The 25,243-nt window shown below is 43.2% G+C and overlaps 1 protein-coding gene and 1 long non-coding RNA gene across 5 annotated transcripts; both read right to left on the reverse strand.

Annotated features, from left to right (window-relative positions):
* Window positions 1-418: 418 nt before the first annotated feature.
* On the reverse strand, window positions 419-16,865 carry LOC107317283. Of its 3 annotated transcripts, none has more exons than XR_004308173.1 (5): window positions 12,619-16,865; window positions 10,612-10,763; window positions 9,197-9,329; window positions 6,641-6,792; window positions 419-5,006 (listed from the first exon to the last, which is right to left on the reverse strand). It is a non-coding gene; the product is annotated as an uncharacterized LOC107317283 (long non-coding RNA). The 3 variants fall into 3 exon arrangements; XR_004308172.1 differs by having other exon boundaries at window positions 10,612-12,325; XR_004308171.1 differs by having other exon boundaries at window positions 10,612-16,865.
* A 216-nt stretch (window positions 16,866-17,081) lies between these two features.
* NPL (N-acetylneuraminate pyruvate lyase) lies at window positions 17,082-24,225 on the reverse strand. 2 transcript variants are annotated; one of them, XM_015869802.2, is made up of 12 exons: window positions 24,137-24,225; window positions 23,864-23,932; window positions 22,272-22,345; window positions 21,394-21,481; window positions 21,186-21,243; window positions 21,020-21,095; window positions 20,470-20,562; window positions 20,041-20,189; window positions 19,648-19,694; window positions 19,251-19,335; window positions 18,065-18,104; window positions 17,082-17,461 (listed from the first exon to the last, which is right to left on the reverse strand). In XM_015869802.2, the coding sequence occupies exons 2-12, from the start codon at window positions 23,926-23,928 to the stop codon at window positions 17,310-17,312; spliced, it is 927 nt and encodes a 308-aa protein (XP_015725288.1). In that variant the 5' UTR covers window positions 23,929-23,932; window positions 24,137-24,225; the 3' UTR covers window positions 17,082-17,309. The 2 variants fall into 2 exon arrangements, with proteins under 2 accessions (XP_015725288.1, XP_015725289.1); XM_015869803.1 differs by lacking the exons at window positions 23,864-23,932; window positions 24,137-24,225 and adding an exon at window positions 22,502-22,525 and having other exon boundaries at window positions 22,303-22,345.
* Between the last annotated feature and the right edge of the window lie 1,018 nt (window positions 24,226-25,243).

The following is a 25,243-nucleotide window of genomic DNA, read 5'->3' on the forward strand; positions in this document are numbered from 1 at the left end:
CCCCTTTCCCATGATATGGACCACAAAGCGAGTGGCGAGGAGCTGTGAGGAGTTTGACCCTACAGAGCTGCTTTTGGGGCTCTTTCCTACTGCTGTTCTTGCTGTCTATCAGGATGCCCCATCTCTGCTCTCAGTGCTCTCCAGCTCACTGTGTTCTCCCCTGTGTTGCCAGACAAGGACCAGCTGAAAAGACAGAAGACACATTCCCTGCACTCAAAAAATGCTGCCATAAAAGACTCAATAGTTTAACAAAGCAATTCAGGGAAAATCCATGCATCCCTCATAGCCAAGGAGCAAAACAAAATACTTGGAATGAGCACAATCTTCTGACCTTACAGCTAGCAAGCCCCACAAGGCCTCTGCAAAGCTACAAAGCATAAATGAACCACAAATGCAAGAAGTTTGTCACACAGCCATCTTGAGGCAGATGTTTGCAGGAACACCAGAAGCTTTTATTTATTTTTTTTTTTTGACAAGATCATCCCTCTATCAAACATGGGCAATCTTGGGGGGATAACACAATACCATTACTGAGCTAATATCACTCTGTATTTCCTGTTTTTCCTTTCTCTCACTCTAGACTGCCAGGATTTACGACTCTCCTGCATCTTGTACAATGACTAAGCCTTCTCTTGCTACTAGATAAACAAAGAGAAGGAAGAGATAAGTCTGCAGAGCTCCTGAAGAGCACCCACAGCTCCTGCTGCAAAAAGCTGGGAGAAAAGCCAGCACTCTGGTTTCCCACCCTTCCTTCCCTTGTCTTTGAGTCAAGAGAAGATCCCCCAAAGACCCAGGAGGGTCGGGTGGGAAAGAGGGTGGAGGGTGGAGGCCATAGCAGGGCTGTGTTTACTCTCCCAAATCTTCAGCTAAAGAGGGCAAGCCCTGTTTGTTGGGAGTGCTAAGTCTTACAGTCTTGAAATACTTAGAGGAAATGTGCATGACTATTCTCTGGTCTGCAAGATCATTCTCTGGTAGTTGTCATCCACTGCTATTTACAAGACTGGAATTTGGACTGGATGACCTTGTAGGTCTCTTCCAACCTTGGTGATTCTATGATTCTAAATCACGACGATGAATTAATTCTGATTCATAAAGCAGAGTGTTGGGAACTCATAACATTATGAGTTGTAAAATACATTTTCCTTTCTGGGAACCTCAACATTCTGCCCACGTTTCCATCTCTGCTACTCAGTTCAACAGGAAATATCAGAAAGGCACAGCCAGTGGTACAGAAAAACAGAGTGACTGCAAAGAGACAGTTTGTTCTGTACCCTGTATCCTCTTGATAGGTCTTTACGAAGATAATTTGTACTTCCTTCAACTGTTGTTCATGTCTTTCATTTTGGAGCTTGATAAAATTATTATATCAGCATTTAATGCAATTGAAAGCACTTAAGTAGATCAACTACAGTATTTTTCTAATAATTCCTTTCATGTGCATTAATTACCCTCAGCTATTTACGAGTTATTTTAAAATCATTGCAAGAAGTCAAAATCAAGATTTATCATGTTTAAATATTAAAGATTAATGATAATTGGTTGTGATGGGAAGAAAGCACAGAATATAGGCTACAAGTTCATGTGATGATAATGTCAGTCTTCCCTGTGCCTGTCTTCTGGCAAAGTTTCATCCCAGATTCCTGTTGGTTAAAGACTGTTAAATTTCAATTAGCCTTGAAACGACATTTTAGATTGAGGTACCAGAACGTGCTTCCTAAAAGGTATTTTCTGTACTGTTTTATATCACAGAAAACTCCTTAAAATAGCACCTCGTTGTCACTCTCCGGTGTTTTTTTTAACTTGGAATGTAGTTTTTTGTTGGTCTGCTTTTTGGCTTTGAGTCGTTCTCAAAATACATTTCACAGTCCCTTTCAAACACGGCCTTGTGGCAACCAAGGCTTTGCCACCCGAACTGCTGAACTTCAAAGGTTAAGAAAACAAAACACTCCAGAACATAAACATCTTTATGTCGTGATACATACCTAACATACCGTTTTCACCAATGCTTCAGCGCAGCTCTCAGAGCTCGAAAGTTGTGTCTGACGTTTTATACATGGTTGTTCACTTCCGAATTTTCACATATTTTAAAGCATTATTTGTCCCAGGATATGCATATTATTGACAGATGGTTGGACAGGGTGCTCTTGGAGGTCTTTTCCAACCATGGGACTCCCAGTTCATTTAAGCAAATATAAATCTAATTCTGCACACAGTACCCCAAAGAGCATTAAGCCTCCATATAATGGCTGAAAGTTCTTTTTAGCTTGCACTAATCTGAGAGAATCCTTGCAGTTGCTTTGGTTTACTTTTCTTGTCCTGCCTGGATTTCAGACTGTCAGTCACAGAGCACCATGCTGCAGAATTCACAGCTTTCCACTATAGAGGCTTAAAAGCTTTTTCTAGTATTCATCTCCAATGCAGGAGCCCCTAATTTTAATAAATTCCATCTTTCAGGACAAGGAGCAATAATAACTATTTAGTCACTAGAAGCCGCCTGGCCAAGTCTCAGCCTAACAACATCTGGATCTGTAAACAAAGAAAGAAGAGTGAGGACCACTGTGCAGAGAGATGGCAGATAACTTTGTTAGTCCCCTGAAGTGTACAACAGACACTAACAGCATTTTTCTCATACTGATCCCCAGTACTCACTGTCAAATTTCCTTCCAGGTTGCTGTTGGGACAGCAGATGTTCTCCCAGTGTGTTGTTCTCCTCACATGGAGCAGTCAGGGTTGCCAATTTATACAGGTTCCAGCGTACAAATAGAACTTAATAAAGCAATTGTTCATCCCAAAACAAAATGACAAATGGCAATTTTGCAAGTTTCTCTTGAATTCCTGCTTTGGGGAAGCTAAAATGTGAGCAGATGAGAAGACATGGTGGCCCCAGGTTACCAGGTTGGATGGAGCCCTGGGCAGCCTGGTCTAGCACTTGATCTAGTGGTGGTCAGCCCTGCCTGTGGAAGGGGGTTGGAACATGGTGATTCTTGGGGTCTCTTCCAACCCAAGCCATTCTGTGATCACTGTGCTGTCTGGAACTACACAGGAAGGCTCCAGCCCTCACAAGGACAAGGAGCCAGTGCTCAGTCTGTCTGTTGCCTATAGTGTCATGATGACTCTTTCAAGCACATCATCCTTTCTGCAGCTGTACATCACTTCTCACATTTTTCACATTCTCTGCAGCTCAAATACCTTAAAATCTGCAGCAAATGACTGGCTGGAAGAATGATTACCAGGAGTGTCATTACCAGGAGTGTCCTTGTTAGGTACATGCAGTCCCAGAGCAGCCAGGAAGCAGGCTTCAATTCCAAAGGTTTAATTACATCTTCAGTTAGAAGTGGCCAGTTTGCTGTGTCCATGATGGTATCCACAATGATGAATACTTTGATGATCCACAATAACTCATGATAGAATACGTAGGTAAGCTACCTAGCTCACATATTTAATACAGCAGAACTTTCCAAGGAATAAGATGAGTGTTACTAAGCAAAGTATGTTGTGTATGCTGTGATTAGAGATCATTATTTCGCTTAGAATGATAACGGATGTCCTCTTCTAAGATTTCTATAAACACTTCCAGCTGAAGTTTTAAGTTCCCGGCCTCCTCTTGGATCAGTTAACTAGGCTGAAGGGTTCTCACTAGCCCTACTTTTGGCTACAGATATTTTGTGACCACTCCCTGTTCAGAGTTTAAGGTCAACTTTATAGAGAAAGAACGTGGCGAGCTTTGATCTGAAAACCGGGGGCTCACAGAAGCTGGATGCAGCTCAGAATAAGGTATTTAGTGTGGGAAAGCTAGACAAGCTACTTGCATTGTTTAGACAGCTTTGCTGAGTTACGTGCAAGGAGTGAAGTCATCGTCTTGTAAAATGTAAATTCAGGCACTATCACTTTGGACAGCTTACATACATTTCTGTCTCTTATTTGTAGATATTTGTTACTATATCTACCTGATGCAGCCACTGTTTTTAACATATATTGCTCATAGACTCAAAAATACTCTGTCTGGAAAGAACTGCAGGATAGGAAGATGCTATTTTCACAAGTACCATTTTTCTACTTTGATATCACATGGACTTTTCTAGAGGTGCAAAAACCTTTGTGAATTGAATCACAAGATCACATGACAACGTCTGTCTCTGTAGTTCTTCTATGTATGACAACAGTAATGTAAAGAGGCATTTTGACACGTGGCCTTTGTCTAAAACGGGCAAACAACTTCAGAGTTCACCTCAGCTCAGAGCCTCCACATCTTTGCTGAACCACCTTCTCACTTCACAAATTGCAAAGCCCCTTAACAGTGGAGTGGGTGATGCCACTTGGGCATGCACAGTGATAAATACTCTCAGCAGAGAGCAATCATTTGTGCAGTGGATTTCATTTCTTTTTTGTTAAAAGCATTAAAGTATCATATGTGTAAACAGCTTTCAGAACACTGAAATATTATTGTGTTATTGCCAAGAATGAGCACGCAGGATCTGCTTCCGAGCAAACACAAACACGATAACGCCCAACACAAGATTGCCTCTTCCAGCTCTACTGGTACGCCTAGTGTTACTGAGACAGCTGTTGCTGGTTAAAGCACTCTTCATTCCAAGAGCTGAGAGCAAAGTGCTATGAAAGCTTCTGTTCTGCACTGACTGATGCTGACTTTTAGCACTTATTCTTGTTTGCAAAGGGACACCTCTCTACAAGATCTGTGCTAATTTACATTAAAACAATACCAATGTATGTTGCTCCTTCCACGTCCTCCTGCAGGTGACAGCTGCTTTATGATCTACTGGGCTGTAAACACATGAACATAGAAGCTCCGATAGAAAACAAGGAAAGCCCTTCAAAAGCAAACCTCTGTGGCAACTGACTCACAGCGCCGCTCTGCTTCCCAGCAAAGGGGTGTCACATCGAGGTGCTCACAGGACTGGCGGCCTCCCAATGGTGCTGCATAACAAAGTTGGATGTCCTGTTGGATGTTCTTGGACAGGCACTGTTCTCTCAGTTGTGGGAAGGACCTGGGCAGGATGCAGATAATGACACTGACGCTGCACTGCTGTCTGGTTTTGGCCTGTGCTTTTTTGGCCACGTAGCTTATCCCACCCGCTGTTCCATCACACTTGCCCTTTTTCTATCAGCATGGTAGAGACATGCAGCTTCTGTTAGCGTAGGCTGGTGCCCAAGCGTGCCACTCATGCAAGAACACTGGCAGCTACAGAGGATGTGCAGCATTATTTTTCCCTTCTTCTCTTTAGGTTCCTTCGTGGTAGACTGTTGCTTTGCCCAATTATGAGCTAAGCCATGTTCTGGTCCAAAACTATTGCAGTGTTTCTGGCTACTCATGCAAGCAGCCTGCCAGCACCACCAGCCAAACTAAATGTCTGCATCAGCCCTGGGGGAGAAGGAGGAGCCATTTTATGGCAGCTGTAAAAAGCCATAAAATAAACACCGGTGCTACTGCTCATCTGTTGTCCCAAGTGACCCAAATGGTTTGGGGGGAAGGGTATGCATGTCAGTGGGCTGTCTGAGGCTCTCCTGGCTCCTTGGGATTCAGGTTACTAACTGGAGACATAGGAAGGCGCAGTTGATTTACTTGGGGTTGTTCTAGCTCTGATCAGACCTTGGTAACGATGGACTCTCTTCCATCCTAGTGCCTTAAATTTGTTTCAAGAGAACTTTCTTACTGGCCTAGAAGTCTCTTAATGTTAAACTCTGCCCTTCCACCCACTACAGAAGTACGAGCAAAGCTCTCACATCAGACACTGCCAGATTTCTGAGTCACTCAAAGGCTATAAAAAAATTAAAGCTGATAATTTTGTGGTGGAAAGTATGACAGAATCAGGAGTTTCTTGTGGAAGTTTTCTGCTCTGTAGGTTGTGTTCGTACACTTCCCACACTGTGGGCTTTGAAGGGTCTTAAATCTTCAATTTACTTCTTGTCACCAATGATAGCAGAGCAGCTTGGTCCTGTGCTGTAGTAAGCGAGGATTTGCTACGATGCAACTTGCAATAAACGAAGGAAGCTGCTTACCTTCAGAAGGCCTCAGGTAGGCAGTAATCTCCAGCAAGATACTCTCAGCTCCACTGCCAGCCCTTCAGTGAGGTCTGGGAAGGGGTGGATCCTGGCTCCATCCCTTCAGTCACTCAGGTACACTGCTTACACCTGAGCTCCCCTGGACTGGCCCTGCCTTCCCACCAGGTGCTCAATCACTGCTTCATGCCATGACTTAGCATTTCCACTACAATTATCTTTCACTCTTCAGTGGAAACCTCCTTAAACTCCTAGGTACCACTACGTATTCTTTTCACATGGGCAATATTGGACTTACAGCTTTTTGCTCTCCATCCCTAGCAGGGAATTTGGGTGCATTGACTACACTCACAGCATTGGTTGGTGGCATGGAGCTATGCGACCAACCATGCAGTTATTCTTTAAGCTCACGATAGATGAGAATTTCCTTTTTCTTGTAATGTGTTTTTTTTTCCCCAATGTCTTTCATTGGAAAGAATGCTGACGCAGTTGGGACAACTCTTACTCTCCTTATCCCACTGCCAAAACAAAATAAAACAAAAATACAAAGTCTACACTGAGTAACCAATTCCCTTAGGAGAAGGGAAGAGGAACGATGGGTAACTACACAGCAACCACTTACTATGGGTCAGGAACTCAGTTGTCCGAGGGAAAAAACTGCAAATCTTCATCTATTTTCCAGCATAACCTTTATGAATGTTTTTTGTCATCATTGTGGCTTTTCAGATAGAAGAGTGGGAGGAAAACTTGGAATTCCACCTCCAAGATGCAGTTCTGGAATATAAAGAGTCAGTTAAGAGCCATGGAAAAGGATGGTGCTGATGATTTTTAAATTGTGCTGAAATTCTGAACACTTACTTTTGCTTTGTTGCCCATTCTTTCCCATACAGATAAGATTTTCCTATGGTTGCTTCACCTCAGCAACGTGGTAACCTGAGAGTGGCTTTAAGAAGCTGGTACTTACAAGGCCACAAGGTCATTTTCCTGGGAGAATACATGGCTGTGATCTTACAGCCAGGTTAATGAAGACCTTGTGATTAGATCTTAGCATTACAGTCTGTTACGATTTACATCCATCTTTATGAACGGCTGATTTAATGCAGCCCCCACCAGTGATACTTGCTCAGAGCTAGGAAATATTTACCAGAGCTTTTACTTGGATTAAAAGCTTTCAGTGTGAAAATAAGCAGCAGAGTACAGTTCATCAGTTACTACCAAGGGAAAAGTGCCATGCAACTGAAATGCAGGATAAGAGGAATCCAGTGGTAAATCAATTTAACCAAACATATATTAATTCAGCATAAAAATCAGTCAATAATGGCATCTCTAGGTTGAATCAGAAATTAGCAGCAAGAAATTTTCAATCACGCTTCAGTAAATCACACCTTGCTGACCCAAAGCCTGTGAGCATGGGTGACCTAAATGCACACATTCACTTTTAACCCAAACAAGGACTTGTGTACATGTTATATGAATCATAGAGTTACTCAGGTTGGAAAAGACCTCAAAGATCATCAAGTCCATAACCTAGTCCTAACCATAGCACCCTAAATCTAACAACCCCCTGCTAAATCATATCTCTGAGCACCGCATCCAAACGCCTCTTAAACACATCCAGGGATGGCAACTCAGCTACCTCCCTGGGGAGCCTATTCCAGTGTTGATTAAAAGAAAACAGTGCTTCAACTTCACATAGCTTCTAAAGAAGCCTTAATAAGAAATATAGAAAATGCTGGACTTGCTTTAGGTTTTTCTCCAACACTGGTATATCCCCCACATCCCTGTAAATCCAGTGAATTACTGGTTCTGAATAAGCACTCCAGTTGTAATCCACAGCTCCAAAGAATTCTAATGAAAGACATCTCTCTCTTTCATATTCTTCTGCAATATTGAAGTGTGGCTATTTAGGAACAATAACGTAAACGAACACAGCCTCAGATTAAGGGCACTGTTAACAATTCTGAGTTAACTCGAGGTTTGGTAGGTACAAGCAGCATCACACCAGCCTTGATAAAGGTATCCCACATCATTTGAATCAGCAAAAGAGCTGCCAGCTGCTGTGCTGTGAAGTGCAACACAGCATGCACTAGGACAGTGGGTAGCTGCAAAGCAACAAAGTGCTGCCTGGCATAGACAGAAAACCACTGCAGCAGGGCCTATTTGTACAGCTTATTAGACAACAAAGAAAAATCCCCACTGAGTCCAAGCTCTGTAACTTGAAATGTGTTTGGCAGAGAATGGTTTGAGACAGTGACGAGATTTCTTCAGAATGTCTTATACGTCCTACAACCAAAACTAACAATAGATGGCTTCAGAATCTAAATGCAATTTGGATACAGGGTATAAAGCTTGAAAACCAAATTCTTTAATGGGAAAAAATAAAGAAAAAAATAAAGAAATCACACAACTTTCAGTAAAATGTTGTACTCTTAGGGGGGTTACTGTGCTTTGTGCTAGGGAACTGAAATGGCAAACAGATTGGTAACAGCAAGAAAGGAATTCAGGAAAGAAACAACTTCTTTTGTCTAAATGGAAAGACTTATAATTATAGAATCAAAGAATGGTTTGGGTTGGAGGGGACCTTTAAGATCATCTGGTTCCCATCCCCTGCCATAGGCAAGGATACCTCCCACCAGACCAGGTTGCTCACAGCCTCATTCAGCCTGGCCTTGAGTGTTTCTAGGGAGATACAAGCTGTCTTTCATTTCACTCCTAAACTAGTAACAGCTCAGGTGTGTTCATTTTCCTTTGCCTCATAAGATGTGTAAACAAGGGGCAATACAGGGCTGCCAGCCCAGCCAAGTGTTTTGTTTTATTTCCAGAAACAGCCATGAAGAGGTTTGCTCAAAATAAATTTAGATTATCTTTTCTTTTATAGTCATTATGTTTTGGAACCAGCGATGACAGCTTTTATTACTGAGAGCCATTTGTCCTTCCTGTGGAAACAGGCAGTGATTTGTCTACAACAGGCTCTGAATACAACAGTTTCACATATGCTCAGACAAAAAGCCTGAAGCTCCTTTCCACATTGGAAAAATCCTCTTCCTACTGATTTTAGCTCTGGGTTTCTGCAGCCTCCATCAGCTTGGAGCTGACTCAAAGCTCCTGTGTGGGGAATTGGTTTCCCTGAAGGCAAAGGTGCTGAGTGTTCCCCCCCACCCCAGAGCATCAAGCTCACCTTCCAATGGCAGCCATGAGGTTGATGCCTGCTGCTGGTGGCCTGGAGATCAGATGAATAGATTCTATTCAGCTTCCAGAATGGAAATCAGTAGAACAGCCATAACAAACAGCAATGAACTTGCTGTCACAGACTTCCAAATATAGTAGAAAACAAGACAATCAAACCTCAAATAGAAGCTCCTTGTATGTAGTGGGTAGTAAGAGAGCTACATATAACTATAATTCCTTCACCTCAGTTTTACCTAATCACTCTTAAGCCGACATCTTAATTGCTTTTCAATCCCACGCGTACTTTGATTGAACAAAGCATAGTATTTTGAGTTTGAAAGTCTTGTAGCCTGTTTAGAGGGGCTCACTTTACACAGAAGCAAACTGAAGTTCTGCCTAAGCTGGGTGGAACAGAGGTGAAGCCTCACCACATTTCTGAACCACACCTGTGGAAATCCCAAGCATCAAACCAAGATTTTCCAAACACAAAGAAAGGTGACTGACACTTCCTGCCCTGTCTGCTGATGGGTGATGTGTGGCTGAGCACATTATGCCCCTCAGAGGTATAAATCCTCCTTTCATCCTTGTGGTAGCAGACGCTGGGGTAGACCCCAAAAGCAAGCAAGGATATTACAACATCCAGATCGTTATCTGGTCCAGTGCTGTTAAATGGTTGAGTCATCAAACATTCTGTTGACAGAGAACAGAAGACTGGCTAGCATCCACAGGTCATGTAGGACAGCACAGCAGTTGTTCAGGATCCCAGATCAATGCATTTTCTGATTCAATCAGCTGGCAGATAGGCATCTATTCTTAAATGACCTCTGCACTCAGAGCATTTCAGCTCTACAGTTTCCAATTAATTCCTGGGTAGCAAAGGCTGAAAAATACTACTACAAAGAGGTATTTTTTCTCTCCCAAGCTCTTCAAAAACAAGAAGCGAGAGGTTTGCCCAGAATGGGCTGTACCACAGTGTGTTTCCTGTCATTTGTTTTGGAGACAGACTGGGGGAGGTCAGAATGTTTTCATTACTTCGTTTGTTATGAACTTCCCCAGATTCTCTGGTGACTCAATTTCAGGTCATCTTACCCCCCAAGAAAAACTTAAGGATAAACACGGTAATGATTCCGGCAGTGTAAAAAGAGAAACAAAATTAAAGGATTCCTATTTCAGAGGCAGAATGTGCTGAATTCAGCCAACCATGTCAGTTCACTCAGCAGGCTCCTCAGGGAGCTGCAGCAAATTCAGAACCTGGTCACCTTCAAGGAACAGTTTTAAAATGGCACTTCTATAAATCTGAATAATTGAATCAAACATTGCTGCAAATCCCTGCGGTGGCACTAATGCATTAAATCAATAAAATCATGTTTAGAACACACAGATTCCCTAAGGTTAATAGCAAGGGCCAGGAAGCACAGCACTTACGAGAGGACACTTTGGGGATGCAACAAGTGAAGAGCAGAAAATCAGGGAGGTTCCTTTAAGAACAATTAGTCAACATTTTCAATCCTTCTGGCCTTCCCTCAACCTCCAAAACCCCCCTGTATTGCACCTCAGCCATCACAGCTTGTCGTTGTCTACCAGATAAAAACAGACAAGAATGAGATGGCACTATTAATTTCACCTGAACACACCTGTAAAAGCAGAAGAGCTTTAATGCACGCTTCCTTGCCTATATGTTGATCGCAGATTATCCTGTTTATTTCTCATCCCTGAATGAAAAACATGCTCGTTAAATCACCGTGTCCAAATAGAATCTCACTTTCTGGGAAAACAATGAATACACACCTTTCAGAAATCCCCTTTCCTACCTAAGCCATTCTTTAGTCATGCTAAATCTTTGGTATCCACAAAGTCTTTCTCTGCTTTTTCTTTTGTTGCATACTTTGTCTATCTTCTTCCAACCATCTCTAGGTCTTTATAGAGGGGTAAAATGACCTTTTTTTCTACACTGTTAATTACAGTCTTTTTAGGTCTCTAAATTTGATCAAATTCATCTAACCCAATTTCTGCCTCACAAAAATCAAAGCAGCCCCATGACAGCCAATTGCAGGTATCACTACACTTGCTAAATTACAACACCCTCTGTTCATCAACAAGAGAACAACACCAAGTCTTCCTTCTACGAGGTCATACACAGCATTTGTCTTCCCTTCTCTCTTTCCATAATCCAAACAGCTTCATAGAATCACCAAGGATTGAAAAGACCTAAAAGATCATCCAGTCCAACCATTCACCTATTACCAGTAGGTCCCACTATACCATGTCCTTGTTTACTTGAGGTCAACCTTTAAGCTATCAAACTACCAGCAACAATAAAGTCAAACAAATATCTATGGCTGTTTCCTCTGCAGATGAAAGAGCCTCACAGGTTTCCTTGACAGTCTAAGTCATGGAAATTGGAGATTTTGGGTCCATCTCCAGGTGGAGATTTGGTCATCATCATTATGCTCCACTTCATAGTTCTGTGCTCCCTTGTGTTCTCTTTCCCTCTCTCAAGTCTGCATGCCAAAGAAAACCTATACAGATGTGATCTTCAAAAACTCTTTAGAAACAAATGAAAAATGCTAATGTATTGTTTGCATACTCTACAGAGTGAGGTATCATATACTTTGGGAAACTTCAGTGTAATTAGAGCACTTCCATCTATTGCCTCAGCAATAAAATGGGAAAGCAAACAGATAATGGACTCCTTAGCCACTATCAAATACAAATTGGTCTAAAAATCCTAAAGAAAAACATTTCTGATAAGAAAAGTAAGAGAACTCTTTCTCTAATCATTGCTTTAAACCAGCTCATAAATGTCATGCTCCTCTCTGCTTCATCTTACTCATTTTCCTGGTTCCTTGGAAAAACTGGGGAGACTGCTCAACTCCCACCTCCATTTCTTCTCTTTCAGGAGGATACTGATGCTTGCACATTCAGATTTAAAGGATGGAGATGGAGATTTAATTACTCTACAACATTTTGAAATCTCAGCTTAACAAACTGTGGAAAGCAGTAATTATACAAAAAAAGAAAAACCAAAAAAAACTACTAACCACTCTTTTTAGTGGCTTTATAGTAGGTCTGTAAAAGACTCAGTCCAGTGCCTAAGGCAATGTAAGACACAACAGTGCCACAGCTGGAAAACAGGAAGCTGGAAGCAAGCATAGGTTATTGGTTAAGGAAAAAGCAAAATAAAAACCGACAGCAACAACAACAAAATAAAACAAGCCTTAGGTTCGAAGGCTCAAGTTTCTTAAAGGAAAGATGCTCCACCTGGGAATTCAAGTATTTCTTCAGCTGCAAGAAGACACTGCCACCCACACAATGCCTCCAAAATACACCCTGCTGTTTTGGTCAGCGTGCTACTACAGAAACAAGCAGACAAAAGAGACATTAAAGCAGTTTGTAAGTGATCACTATACATGGGAAATCATTCAGACTCACCTTCATTAACACAGAGCCTTATGAGCAAACAGTGGTACCAATTAGTGAGCGTTCAGTTTCCACTGCAGCACCCAAAGGTGGTGGCTCTATTGCTTTAGTCAAAAGGTGACCCGTTTCTCCCAGCTGCAGCAATTCAGTGCTTGAGAGAATTACACAAAAGGATGTTATCTCAGGTGGCACATGAGTTTAAGTCTAGAATGAGAAGAGGACAAAAAAGCCCATGTTTGTTGAACATGGACTCTGATCACCAACATGGGTCATTCCATCAGCATCAACTGTTGCCTCTCAAAGCAAATACTGCTTCCTAGCCATTCCATCTCTCATTGCATTCTTCTAGCATTCCTTTCTTCTCAGTTCTCATCTCAGGGACCTGCTGGAAAGAGAGAGTTCTGAAGTCTTTATCTCTGACATGGTATTGTTAATGGGCACTTAACTTGCTAACTGAAATAGGAACCCATAGTAATGGCCACACTGGGTAGCAGACAGCTAGAAAAGCTTTTGGGACACCTCAAACAGATTTGACATTGAGATGTTATCAGGTTTTCATATCTCTTTGCACAAGTCCACAAGACACACACTCTCCTTCCCAGGCACATGCACGTGGATGTCACACACATACGAAGTTGAGCACTCAAACACAGCTATGCTCTATATGCTCCTTGAGAAAAGGGCTTGCTAAGTTTCAAGGGGAGACCAGAGAGTGTATAAGAGCTGTGTACACTTCTGCAGCTGGCAAAAAGATTTCCATGGCTCAACTGACTGAGAAACAATTTGTCCATTAGAGGAATCAGAAGTCTTAGCAGTGGGGAAAGAGCTGGAGCAGCAGTTCAGCAGTGTTCCTGACCACAGAATGGGGGTGAACAGAGAACATCTGCCTTGCCTGGATTTTACCACCTTCATGACAAAATTGCCTGTTATGTGAAAAATTCAACTGCTTGCAACATCTGAAGGAATGTCTGAGAGCCTTATTCTCATTCCAAAGCTCTTCTCTGCTTCAGTTCTCAAGCACTATCATGTTTTCCCCTGAGAGATTCTTTAGGTTCACAGGGAAGTTCTGAACAATAAGATCACGAACTATCTCTCCACTTCCCACTATGGGTACAAACATATAAACACATATATGTTCTTAAAGAAAAAGAACTGAGATAGCCAAGAATTCCCGCATTTCCTGTCTGTGCTTCCTGACTTTACTTTCCCAGTCGGATCAGACAGACATGCAACAGTTCTTAGAGAACTCTCCAGAGCTATTTTAATTCTGAAGGGCACAGCTTCACTTTTTAAAGTGAGTTCTGCCATACAAATGGAAACAAAACCCAGCACGCACATGTCCCGCTCCTCCTTTCTACTGCTGCAAATTAGTTTTTGATCCCCAGACTGATGATACTGTCAGCAGAGAATAGCTTCGCTTTTTATCTGTTACAGAGTAAAGCAGAAGATCTGATATTCAGCATCTTCAGTCCTGCCAAACCAGCCCTTACTTCATTCCCTGCAGCCACGCTGCTTTTAAGAAGCAAACCATCCCTGCTTGACCAGCTAAGCTTTGGCTACTTAGCCACCTGTTAGCAAACCAAAGCACAGCACTATTTATAAAGCAGTGCTCCAAGCTATATACAGAACGAAATGCTCGGAACTCCCTCAAAACACTCCAAATTCCAGTACGATTAGTGAGATTCCCATGTGTAATTTACTCACATAGCAAGACAGGATCTGCAACAGTCTACAGCAATCTTCCTAATTTCCAGCATCTCTATCCTGTGTGTTCATAACACCCATTTAGCAGACTACATGCTTATAATATGCACGGAGACCCGGTAACACCTCACATGAGCGGTGGCGCCAGAGTGAATGCAGATGGCCAAAAGCAGCCCACCCCGATGCCGTTTGTAACTCAACTGAACAGTTAAAGACAATGCGGATCTGTCTTGAGTGAGCTCGAGTCCTCAGATTCAGCTCTGGGATTGTGGGGCTGTGGGAACACGGGGCAGTTCTGTGTGGTCAGAAAACCTTTTTTGCATTCCAAAGGACAGGATTTACAAAACAAAAAGCTGTTTCACGGGCTCACTCGCAGCAGAAGTCCATGACATAGACCACATAATTGGTGGTGATGCTGGTCTCAGCAATGCTGGTAGACAAAACATCCTACAGAAAAAAAACAGGATAAAAATCTAAGGATAGACCACAGTATAAACTACATAACCTCTATCAAATCCTAAACTAATGAAAAACCAGCGATACATTCTAGAAAGGCATAAAGTACAAAGTATACTATGGTCCCCACAGCTCCAGGAAGCCCAGGATGGAGCACTAGACAAACTTATTCAGTCACTCACACCTCTGCCTCAAAAGGGCAAGGACTTCTGTTTTATCTGAGCAGAATCACGGACAAAAGACCAAGATACCCAAATTTTCATGCATATATGACATCCACATACATGTAAATTGGAGTTTTCACAGCCTTACCTATTTCAGCCTCTATGAACCAATGCTGAGCAATCTCTGTAGAACCTGAACCAGTTCTGGCCAGAAAAGAGAATGAAGGGAATTATCAGCATGCTTGTATGGGGTAAATCTTCTTACTGTTCAGGTAGTTAGAGAGATGGTGAGTCATAATGTAATAGCAAGCCCAAGTAATAACCCCCAGGAGTAAAGTCCTATTGAAAACTGAAAGAAAGAGCTGAATACTTGGCCTTTACTGAGTGCTCTATTAAAGGATTTCCAGTCAGCTAGTCCCACCTTACTGAAGCTCAGCAATTCTAGACTTAATTGTTTTGGCACCTAAGGAAAGCTAACAAAAGCTCGTCTGTATCTCACATCCAAGAAAACCCAAAGGACTATGAACACATTCACCTTCACATCATTCACCCACATCAAGCAACAAAATCAAGCAGTGCCATTCCACACATCTTTCCTGCTCATGGAATCGCCCATGGCAATGTCATTTAAGCCTTTCACCCAGAACTGCGAACAGAAATGCAGATGTGCTGTGGGTACAGAGTAGATTGCCTTGAAAAAAATCAATAATTAATATACAAACGCTAAATTTAAGTTGCTAATAAGTATTGGAGAACATTAACAAATGTAACCACATACCATTGTACATATATATTTATAGCTACCTATGTAGACAGACAGGTAGATAGATGTACATACACGTCCCCATAGGTTTTGAATGTATAAACTGTGGCCAGAAAATGCTTCGCACCTATTAAAGGAGACGCTGTGGTTCGTTCCCATAGGGTAGGACTGTACTGCAGAACCTTGCTGAAGAACACGAAGCAGTGTAGGCAGCAACAAACTGCACAGCTGCATTTATTCCAACTTCCAGCTCAAACCTTCAGACTAGGACAGTTTGCGAGCTCGTGCGTCCTCTGCTGCTGCTCCACGTCATTACAATTGCAACACCGAACTTCATCAACAGAACTCATGCTCCAGAGCTGCAGCTCTGCTGTTCTGCCTGTAAAGCAGCACACGCAGGACCCCAGGAGCCAGGACCAACCCAGCAGCACACAGAGTAGATGCGAACCCAGAGGAATTTAATACATTTCAGCACAAGTTCAGTAGATGACCACAGTTCTTTATGACCCGTTCTCACAGCATCAGCTTTTTGACAGGCTGCTTCATGCTTCACAGAGCAGCTCAGCACACTTCTCACTCACCCTCTGAGCACTCAGATGCTTGCAATGGAGAACTTCAGGTCTTCACATTGGGTTCTCATCGCAAAACCCCACGGGGACCACCCTCCTACCCAATACATCAAGCTTGCTTCTCCCCAAGGCCCACAGCAGAGCACCAGCTGCCCCCCCAGCCAGCAGCCAACCCACAGTGAACCCCTCTCCACCGTGGGGTGCCAAGCATTTTAACTGCAAGGAAATGGCTGCAGAGACTACATCTCATTGGAGAGCCAATGGATGTTAGAAAAGGTTTGGTTTAGGTTCTTTTGTTTTAAATTCTGCTGGAAATGAAGATGTGTCAAGTTACCATTTACCTCCTCTCATTGTCTTTGCACAACCAATGTGCCCATGACTTGGTGAGGAACAGCAGAACACCAGCCTGAGCAGACAGGTGGCATTACAGCAGTGACACTCCAGTGCTAGAGATGCTCATAGAATGGCTTGGGTTAGAAAAGACACTGAGGATCACCAAATTCCAACCCCTTGCCACAGGCAGGTCCACCAACCTCCAGATCTGGTACCACACCAGATGCTGCCCAGGGCCCCATTCAACACATCCCTGAACACCTCCAAAGATGGAACATTCACAGCTCTCTGGGCAGGCTGTTCCAGCACCTCACCACTCTCTCTGTGAAGAACTTCCCCAACATTTAATCTAAACCTTCCCTCCTCGAGCTTAAAACCATTCCCCCTTGTCCTGTCATCATCTACTATTGTAAAAAATTGAGTCCCCTTCTGTTTGGGGCAGTGCAGACCTTCCTTTCCAGGCAAAAGAAGGTCAGGATTCCGCTGCTGTAGCAAACCAGTTTGCGTTTAGTTGTTTTTTGTCTTTCTTTGTTTAATGACAGCATCCAGTGCTGGGCAGTGCAGAGATGCAGAGTAAAGGTAAAGAACAGGTGGCTGACTATACATGTGCCAGCCCTTCCACACCAACTTTCATTTTCCTGAAGGAGATCACAGCCCATTGCATGAGGAGTATGCCAAGTGACAGTGAACCTGTACACTGATATGAGAGTGAAGTCAGTCGCTATCAGGCCACACAATGCTCTCCAACTTGGCTTTGGCCTTGGCGATGAATTCCTCAGAGGCACTAAGAAGTGGAAGCCGTGGGGGTCCCATGGGGATGCCAGAAACAAAAGTCATTACAGCTTTTGTCTGTGCAACACCAAAACCTGGGCAGACAAAAAGAAGATCGGATCATTTCACACATAGCAGTCTCTGTGCTGAAGTCAAAAAGCAGCAGCATACAGTCCATGTGTAATACAGCACCAACCAAGCTTGAAGCACTTCTCAGGAATGAGATCAACATAACAAACTGGTTTAGTTAGTTTTAATTGCTTTTCATATTAAAACTTAGTTTCTAAAAGTCTTTCAACTTGAAAATGCTTTGGCCTTGTACATCCTCAAGCAGTTACTGTAAAAGCAAGTATGAGAGCTGCGTTCTCCTACTTGGGCACCACTATTCCAGAGAGATGACTCTTAAATGTTACAAATGGGCTTTAGGAGACTAAAAAAGACACCAACAAAACAAGAAACCACCACAGTCAGGATAAGAAACAAAAGTAAATCACAGCTCTGAAGCTGTGAAACTTCACAGAAGGAAGTGAGAGTGAGATCTCTCAGGGATGCTCAGTCAGCTATCGACTCAGGAAGCTGCATAAGGAGCAGTTTCCCATTGTGAAATCTTTCAGGAAGGAAATTCTTAGCATACAGCATTTCTGGAGTACCGAGTCTGCACTTTAAGACATAACAGAGTTGGGCAGTATAGAACTTACCTAGTTTGATGACAGAACTGAGAAATTCCCCCAGGAGAAACTGAAAAAGACAGACAGCAGATTATCCATTCCTTTGGATTTAAAGAAGCAGAGCTGCATAGAACCATAATGATCTTTACACTGTATACAATTGCTTTGAGAAAAGTCTTTGGTCAGTGTAACATGACAGAAAGCACAGCTATGGAAACAGAGCAACAAGGTCCTATAGGCTGCAGTGAGGATTTGCTCAGCTGCAAAAGCTATGGGCACAGAAATAAAGACAACATCTATGGGCTGAAAGAAGCTGCTTAACTTCAGAAGGCCTCAGGTAGGCAAAGATCACCAGCAAGATGCCCTTGCCTCCCACTGCCAACCCTTAAATTAGGTCTGGGAACCTTAAATGAGGTCCATTGCATGCACCTGAGCTCCCCTCTGTTGGTCCTGTCCTCCTGCCAGGTGCTCAATCACTGTTTCAATCCATTACTTATTCTTTCACATGGGCTGTCCAGGTGGCCATAGTGGAAAAACTCTATTCCATTGGAATAGGTGAGGGAAAATAATAAAAACATTAGTCTCATTCTATTACTAAAGCTCAGGCTGTCCCTCACTGCAAACAGTCTGTAAATACTAGTAAGTCTTGTAGCAGGCTCCAAGGGTTTACATAGCTGTACACTCACTGCCTAGTGACGAGATATCCAGGAGCAGATCATCTTTTAGATGCTCAGGTTCTTACATTCACCCTGCAGCCACGTATATTTTAAGGCAAAAAAAAAGGATGTGTCAAACGTCCCAGTGAGGCATAAAGATGATGAGTAGAGCTTGCATTCTGGTTACTCAGAACTCCTCCAAAACCTTCATGCAGCCCAAGACCAGGAGGGGTCAGGGCAGAGCACATTTGGGAGAGTTTTCTGCATGACATCGTGTAAGGTATCATCAGAACATGCCTCACCAAGGATCCGAGCCACTGTGGGGCCTGCTCAAGGCAAAAGCCATTGTTGGTTCTGCATAAATGAAACCAGTGTGCTGAGGAATAAGCATATGTTCAATATATGCTGTTATGAATAGAAAGCAGGGGATTGGAGCTGAAAGCAATTTGCTTTAATGGGGATATCTGAGGGTATAGGTGACAAAGTGACACAGAGCACACCCCAGTGCAGGTAGAGGAGAAAGAAAGCTGCTCCCTATGGGGACAGCAAAAATACTGTACCTGGTACTTCCGTGCTAACGCAAGGTCTGGCTTTGCAAAAGCTTGCAACATCAGGTTGGTTTGCCTACCTAAGTAGTTGTAAGTACTGCAAAATAATAATAATACATTCATTAAGCCACAAAGATAGAAAATGTGGAATAAGAGCTTAGAACCACTGAAACAGAGTAGGTGCTGGCTTTGTCTGTTGGCATTATCAGAATGCCCATTACTTACTATCCTGCAGTCTAAGTACTGTTAACAGAAAAGCATCAAACGTATGCAGGACCTATTTGTGCTACGCAGCTTTACCCTGCAGAATCCTCTGTGACAGGAGACAGTTACAGAAACACCCCATAGACAGCAGAAGATATAACAGTAAGATGTGTGGGAAAGAGAACAGAGTCCAAGCAATACTGACCTTCCAACTGCTCCATTTGCCCCTATTGCCAGTGCACTCAACAGTTGCTGGTTTGGGGTGGGAGAAGAAAGAGAATGTTAAGTAAATAATTATAGATGCACTTTCAAGAAGAGAGAACCCCCCTGGGACATCCAGGAAGGGAGGAGGACCTCAGCCCATGGGGATGTGGTTAGTGGGCAGTATGGGTGGTAGGTGGATGGTTGGACTAGATGATCTTACAGACCTTTTCCAACTTTAATGAGTCTGTGATTCTGTTACTTCTACTTCAGTTAATAAAAGAAAGGGGATGAAAAAGAAGAGAGGACGGCAGTAAAACTACCTGGCACTGTATGTCCAGGGTTATTTTTTTCTTCAAGGCTGAGGCAAGAGAAATCATTAAAAGGAGCCTCTTACCTCATCTACCCCATAGAGAAACACAAACTGTTCTCTCTCATTCTTGTTTATACACTGTGCAAAGTCCAAGAGGTCTGTGTCGCTGAACTTCACACCCTGGAAGGTGGGGATCTGCTCTCTTATTCCATCCAGCAACTCCTCAACACGAACTGTGCATAACAGCAACCACAAATGAAGAAGCACAGCCCTGTTCTGGGAGGTTTCCCTGTCTCTTCCCTAAATGGTAGACTTCTATTTTACAGATTACACACTTTTGGCCTAAGCCTGGTAAACTACATAGCTTTTAAAACAGCTGTAAGACAACTTGAGTGACATAAAAGTTACATTAAAAACATGTTTTTGAATACCTTGAAACATTTATTTTACTAGATCAAGAACCAAGGACGCTATGAGGTCAGGGATTCAAGGAGTTGACTAAGCAGTACTTACTCTTAACACCTGTCAGAGCTGGAATGTGGTAGTAATAAAATGGAACCGTAGGGGCTTCAGATGCAACTTTCTGTAGGAAACCGAGGAGTTCATCTGGAAGAAAAGGATCAAGTGAGGGAAAGTTCAGATTCACAGCAGCCAGAGACTGTGGAACAACCATTCATAGCTTGTGGAACATACATAACCAATAGCAGATAAACCCGCACACATCACAAAACTAAAATGAAACTGTCCTTAATGAGAGACACCAGGAATGTCATGTTTATTCTAAACCAAACAGGTTTCAGCTGACATTATTCCTGAGAATCTTTTAATTGCAGCCTTCATAATTCTGAGGCAATCTTCCCATTGGCTTTAGAAGGAAAGGCAACATCAAAAAGCTCTGTGTTGAAACCTTGCTGTCATCATAATACAATCACAACAAAAATCTTCTGCTGTTAGTGCCTCTGTGTTTATGGGTTCCGTTTTCTCATGGACTGGAGTTTGCTCTTGCCAGGAAACCCTGTTAATGGTTTGAGCCTTGGGAGGTCTGGCAGTCACATCTACTCACCTTTGTTTGCGGGTTTGAAGAAGGAGGGAGCTATTACTGCAATACCACTAGCACCTATGGCTGCTGCATGCCTTGCCTACAAAAGAAGGGATCAGAAATACCTGAAGGCACAACTGCTTTTATATTTATTACACACATAGTGGAAAGAAATCTTATATACACACACCAGTTCTTGGGACTCCAGTAGACTTAAAGCTCCCACGTGAACTATCACATGATCCAGCCTGCACAACAACAAATTCAGAAGGTTTGAGGAGGTTTCAGTGTTAACCAAAAAATACCCGTCTGCCAAAAAGAACCAGCTGAGACTAGGAAGTGACACAGACCAGGAACTTCACTGGGCTAAATTAAAAGCCTCCCTCTCAGCTACTCACTTGTCTTTCCCTTGGAGCATCCATTCTTCTGCCAGCTGCTTCCTCTCTTGGATGCTGAGGGACAGGCCTTCTCCTGTGGTGCCATTCACTGTTTCAACACAATACAATACAACATAACTGCTGAGGTCTGGCCCAATATGTTGGTTATACTGAAGATAAGTACTGACAGTTCTGATCATACTGAGCAGAATTATATTTCTTGCCATTCATTTTAAGAGAACATCAGTCTGCAGAAGCATTTGCAAGGGGTTTGTAGTGTTTTGCAGCTGCTGAAGTCACTGCCATGCTCCAGTTTCCATTCTTTTGACTAAAACTTTGAACAGAAATCTCAGCATTGACATCAGCTTAACTACACAAGGCTATGAACAGAAATGGTTTATCAGATGTTCTATCACCTATCCAGCCATCCCTCAGAGAGGGGAACAAGAGAGAGAAGCAGCTGCTGTTGCATCACACAGTACATCGCATATCTCTTACAAAAGTCCCCTTGGCTTTGCTGAAGCCTTTGGAGCACCTGGACTGCTGAGTCAATGTTTTTTTAAGTCAGATGATTATATTACATTATATTATATTACATGAAAAGGGAAGAATCATTCAGTTGAGTCTTCTCTTTCAAATACAACATTATCCATTCACTGCTGGGAAATCACTGTATAAAGGCAATACTTCTATAACCCTGCACAGAAATAAATGGGCTACAGGTAAAACCAGATCTTTAAGTATTGTTTACACTCTCTCCAATGGTGAATATAAACATGAGTCATGATCTCACATCCACAATCCCTCCCATTCCAGCTCCTATCAGGATAGACATCACAGGATCGCTCTCCAAGCAAAGGGTGCGTTATGCACTTTGTGTGGGGAAAAAAACAACTTACCAAAGATGTTCTTCACGTTCTGCTCGCTTACCAGGTAATCCACATACTGGGCAATCACTGGAAGGTTGATTTGTCTGAAATGAAAGGAACCACAGCAACTTTAGAAGCCTCAGCAACCTTAAGTCTCTACCAACAGCAACTTTAAACTTAGAGATACAGTGATCAAAAATAAAGTCGTGTTTCTGAAGTCTTGCATCTGTGCACGCACAGATAACCCCAAGGAATGATACCTTCAGCATGTGTTTCACATTCCACAAGCAGTGAGGCACATTTGAACCTTCTGGACTGTTAATAGAAGCAAGAGCGCTCTTGAGAGCACAGAGGTATTTGTGTACATGCTGGCAAATAGTTTAACTACACTCGTAACTACAGGACACAGGCTGTGAAGCAGAGCCTGCTGCATGTGACTTTGACCTCTCCCTCTCATTAAAGGATGAGGAAAAACAACAGACTTCCCTGACAAACAGCGGAAATTGATTTATAGGTTTGTCTTCTCTCCAGAAAAGAAAGAAAAAATGTTTATCAGTGCATAATATTTGGTTCTTGTTTCCATTTGCCAAGCATGAAGCCTGACCCCACAGTCTGATGTTCAATTCTGGGACCTTTACTGGGTCCACAAATTACCCCAGATCTCACAGGATGAGAGAAGGCCAAGCATCCCAGTTATCAGCAAATTATGAAGGCCAAATTATGAGGGTTAAGTGGGCCAAGCATCCCAGGCAGAGGGCCCAGATCACATTCCAAATAACCACCTTGCAGTACATTCAAGCAGTAATAAAAAGCAAATTCAAAAGTAAGTTTTCTTTAAAGCAAGAAAGCAAACAGGGACTGCATTGTACATAAACGCCCTTATTGACATAGGACCAGGCTCTACAATACATTTACATTGTAAAGGCTCAGTTTCAGGACTGTATCAGTAAATAACAACCATATTCCTCGTAACACACACAGATTGTGACACTAGAGAAGCTCAGGGCTCTTTGCTGACTCCAAACAACTCCGTCTTGCAACATCAAACTGCAATAAGGAGGGCATCTGTTTATCATCATTTCCATGAGGAAGGCGGAAATTCAACTTCTGATTTGATGTTATTTTTGGAGCTGTGCAGTCCTTGCAATGTTTTGTTCTGGTTTAGACTAATTCTGCTGATACAAGTATGCACACAAGAGTATGCACGAGTTAGTTAGGGGCAAGAGAAGAGTAAAAGGACATCAGATTTAGGTAATTATTTCTTAGCTCTTAAGGCTTCTTTTTAACGAGGGGTGTGATTTGCATTTGAAAATGGTGCAATACTAACGTGATTTACTGTGGTTTAGTTCAAATCTACAAAAACAGCTGAAAAAGAAACAGATTAAGGGCTGATCTAACCTCCAAGCTCTGACCAACAGCACTCAATGGGGAACAGGAGGACGTAGGGGCTGGGGGAAGCTGCCCTGCAGCCTCTCACCCAGCAGTTCCCCATTCCACAGAGATCTGATCCAAATCACAACCCAAAGCGATCCGTTCCGAATAAGAAAGAAGGGCATTAATAGCATCGCGAGGGAAGAGTTGACAGCACAACACGCTGTGCAGTGTTGCCAAGCAATGCTTACCCATCAGGAGTCATTGGGGTGACTGTGGCAGCGATGAGACCCTCCAGCTTCTTTTTGGGCATCATCGAGCTGATCAGGGAAAAAAATAAAGATGAAGATTAACAATCCCGTCTTTGTGTCCACTCACTCCCGCTAAGAACAGCATCAAACAAAGTTCTGAAGCAGACTTCTCCAGGGTGCTCTTTCGGGCTGAGATAAACACGGAGCACGGGGGGCCGGGTGGGTCAGAGGGTCGAACAGGACAAGTCCCCCCCGACCTCACAGCCCCCTCACCTCCCCAATCCACCAAAGCGCCCCGCCGGCTCCTGAGCGGCTGCGGGACGGCTCCGCCTCGCTCCGCCCCGGAGACGTGGAGCCGGGGGGGGTTCGGGGTTGGAGAATGAGAGTTAAGCGAAGCGGCTGAGGGAACTTGGACTTGATGATCTTAAGGGTCTTTTCCAAACTAAATAATTCTACCATTCTAAATCATGGCACTGAAAAATGAGCAGAAGACAACGGCAAATGGGTGCTAAAACCGCTGCCCACACGCAGCCCATGTGGCTTCTGTTTGCTTCGCCCACATGTGGTTTTACCAGATGTGTGACACATGAAGTGTGGCAGCTGGGTCCAGCTCAGACTTACAGCTCTGCTTAGAGCTTCCAGATGTAGTGCTGATCCATGCTGTGATAAGACCAATATCCTTAAATATCTGCCATATCGGCTAATTAAGGCGCTTGCTCAAAGTGATAGTTACTTCCAGATGTATTGCTTATCTATAGTAATCATAGAATCATAATGGCTTGGGTTGGAAGGGACTCTAAGAATGATGAATCTCCTGCTGCCACAAGCAGGGCCACCAACCTGCACATTTAAGACTAGACCAGGCTGCCAAGGGTGCCATCCAACCTGGCCTTGAACACCTCCAGGGATGGGGCATCCACAGCCTGTTCCAGCACCTCACCACTCTCATAGTGAAGAACTTCCCCCTGACATCCAATCTGAACTGTCTCTCCATAAGCTTAAAACCACTCCCAATCACTGTCTACCCTTGTAAAAAGTCAGTTCCCCTCCTGTTTATAATACCCTTTTAAAAACTGGAAGGCTGCAATGAGGTCTCCTCACAGCCTTCCCTTCTCCAAGCTGAACAAGCTCAGCTCCCTCAGCCTGTCAAATAAATCAATACCCTTCCTGACCACAAGACTTCTATACTAAGAGCAACACCGTTGAGAGAGGGACAGGAGCCCAACACAGTAACCAGTCCTGAAGAACTCTGCCCAGGCACACTGAAAACTCAATCTCATTTGTGTAACCTGTTGAACAATGCCCTGTTGTTGCATGTCCCAGCAGCACATTTTTCATGCAGTCACATAACGATCTCAGAGGTGGCTGGGTCTCTGCTAT

This window comes from Coturnix japonica, chromosome 8 (genome assembly GCF_001577835.2).
Source record: "Coturnix japonica isolate 7356 chromosome 8, Coturnix japonica 2.1, whole genome shotgun sequence".
NCBI classification, from domain to species: Eukaryota; Metazoa; Chordata; class Aves; order Galliformes; family Phasianidae; genus Coturnix; species Coturnix japonica.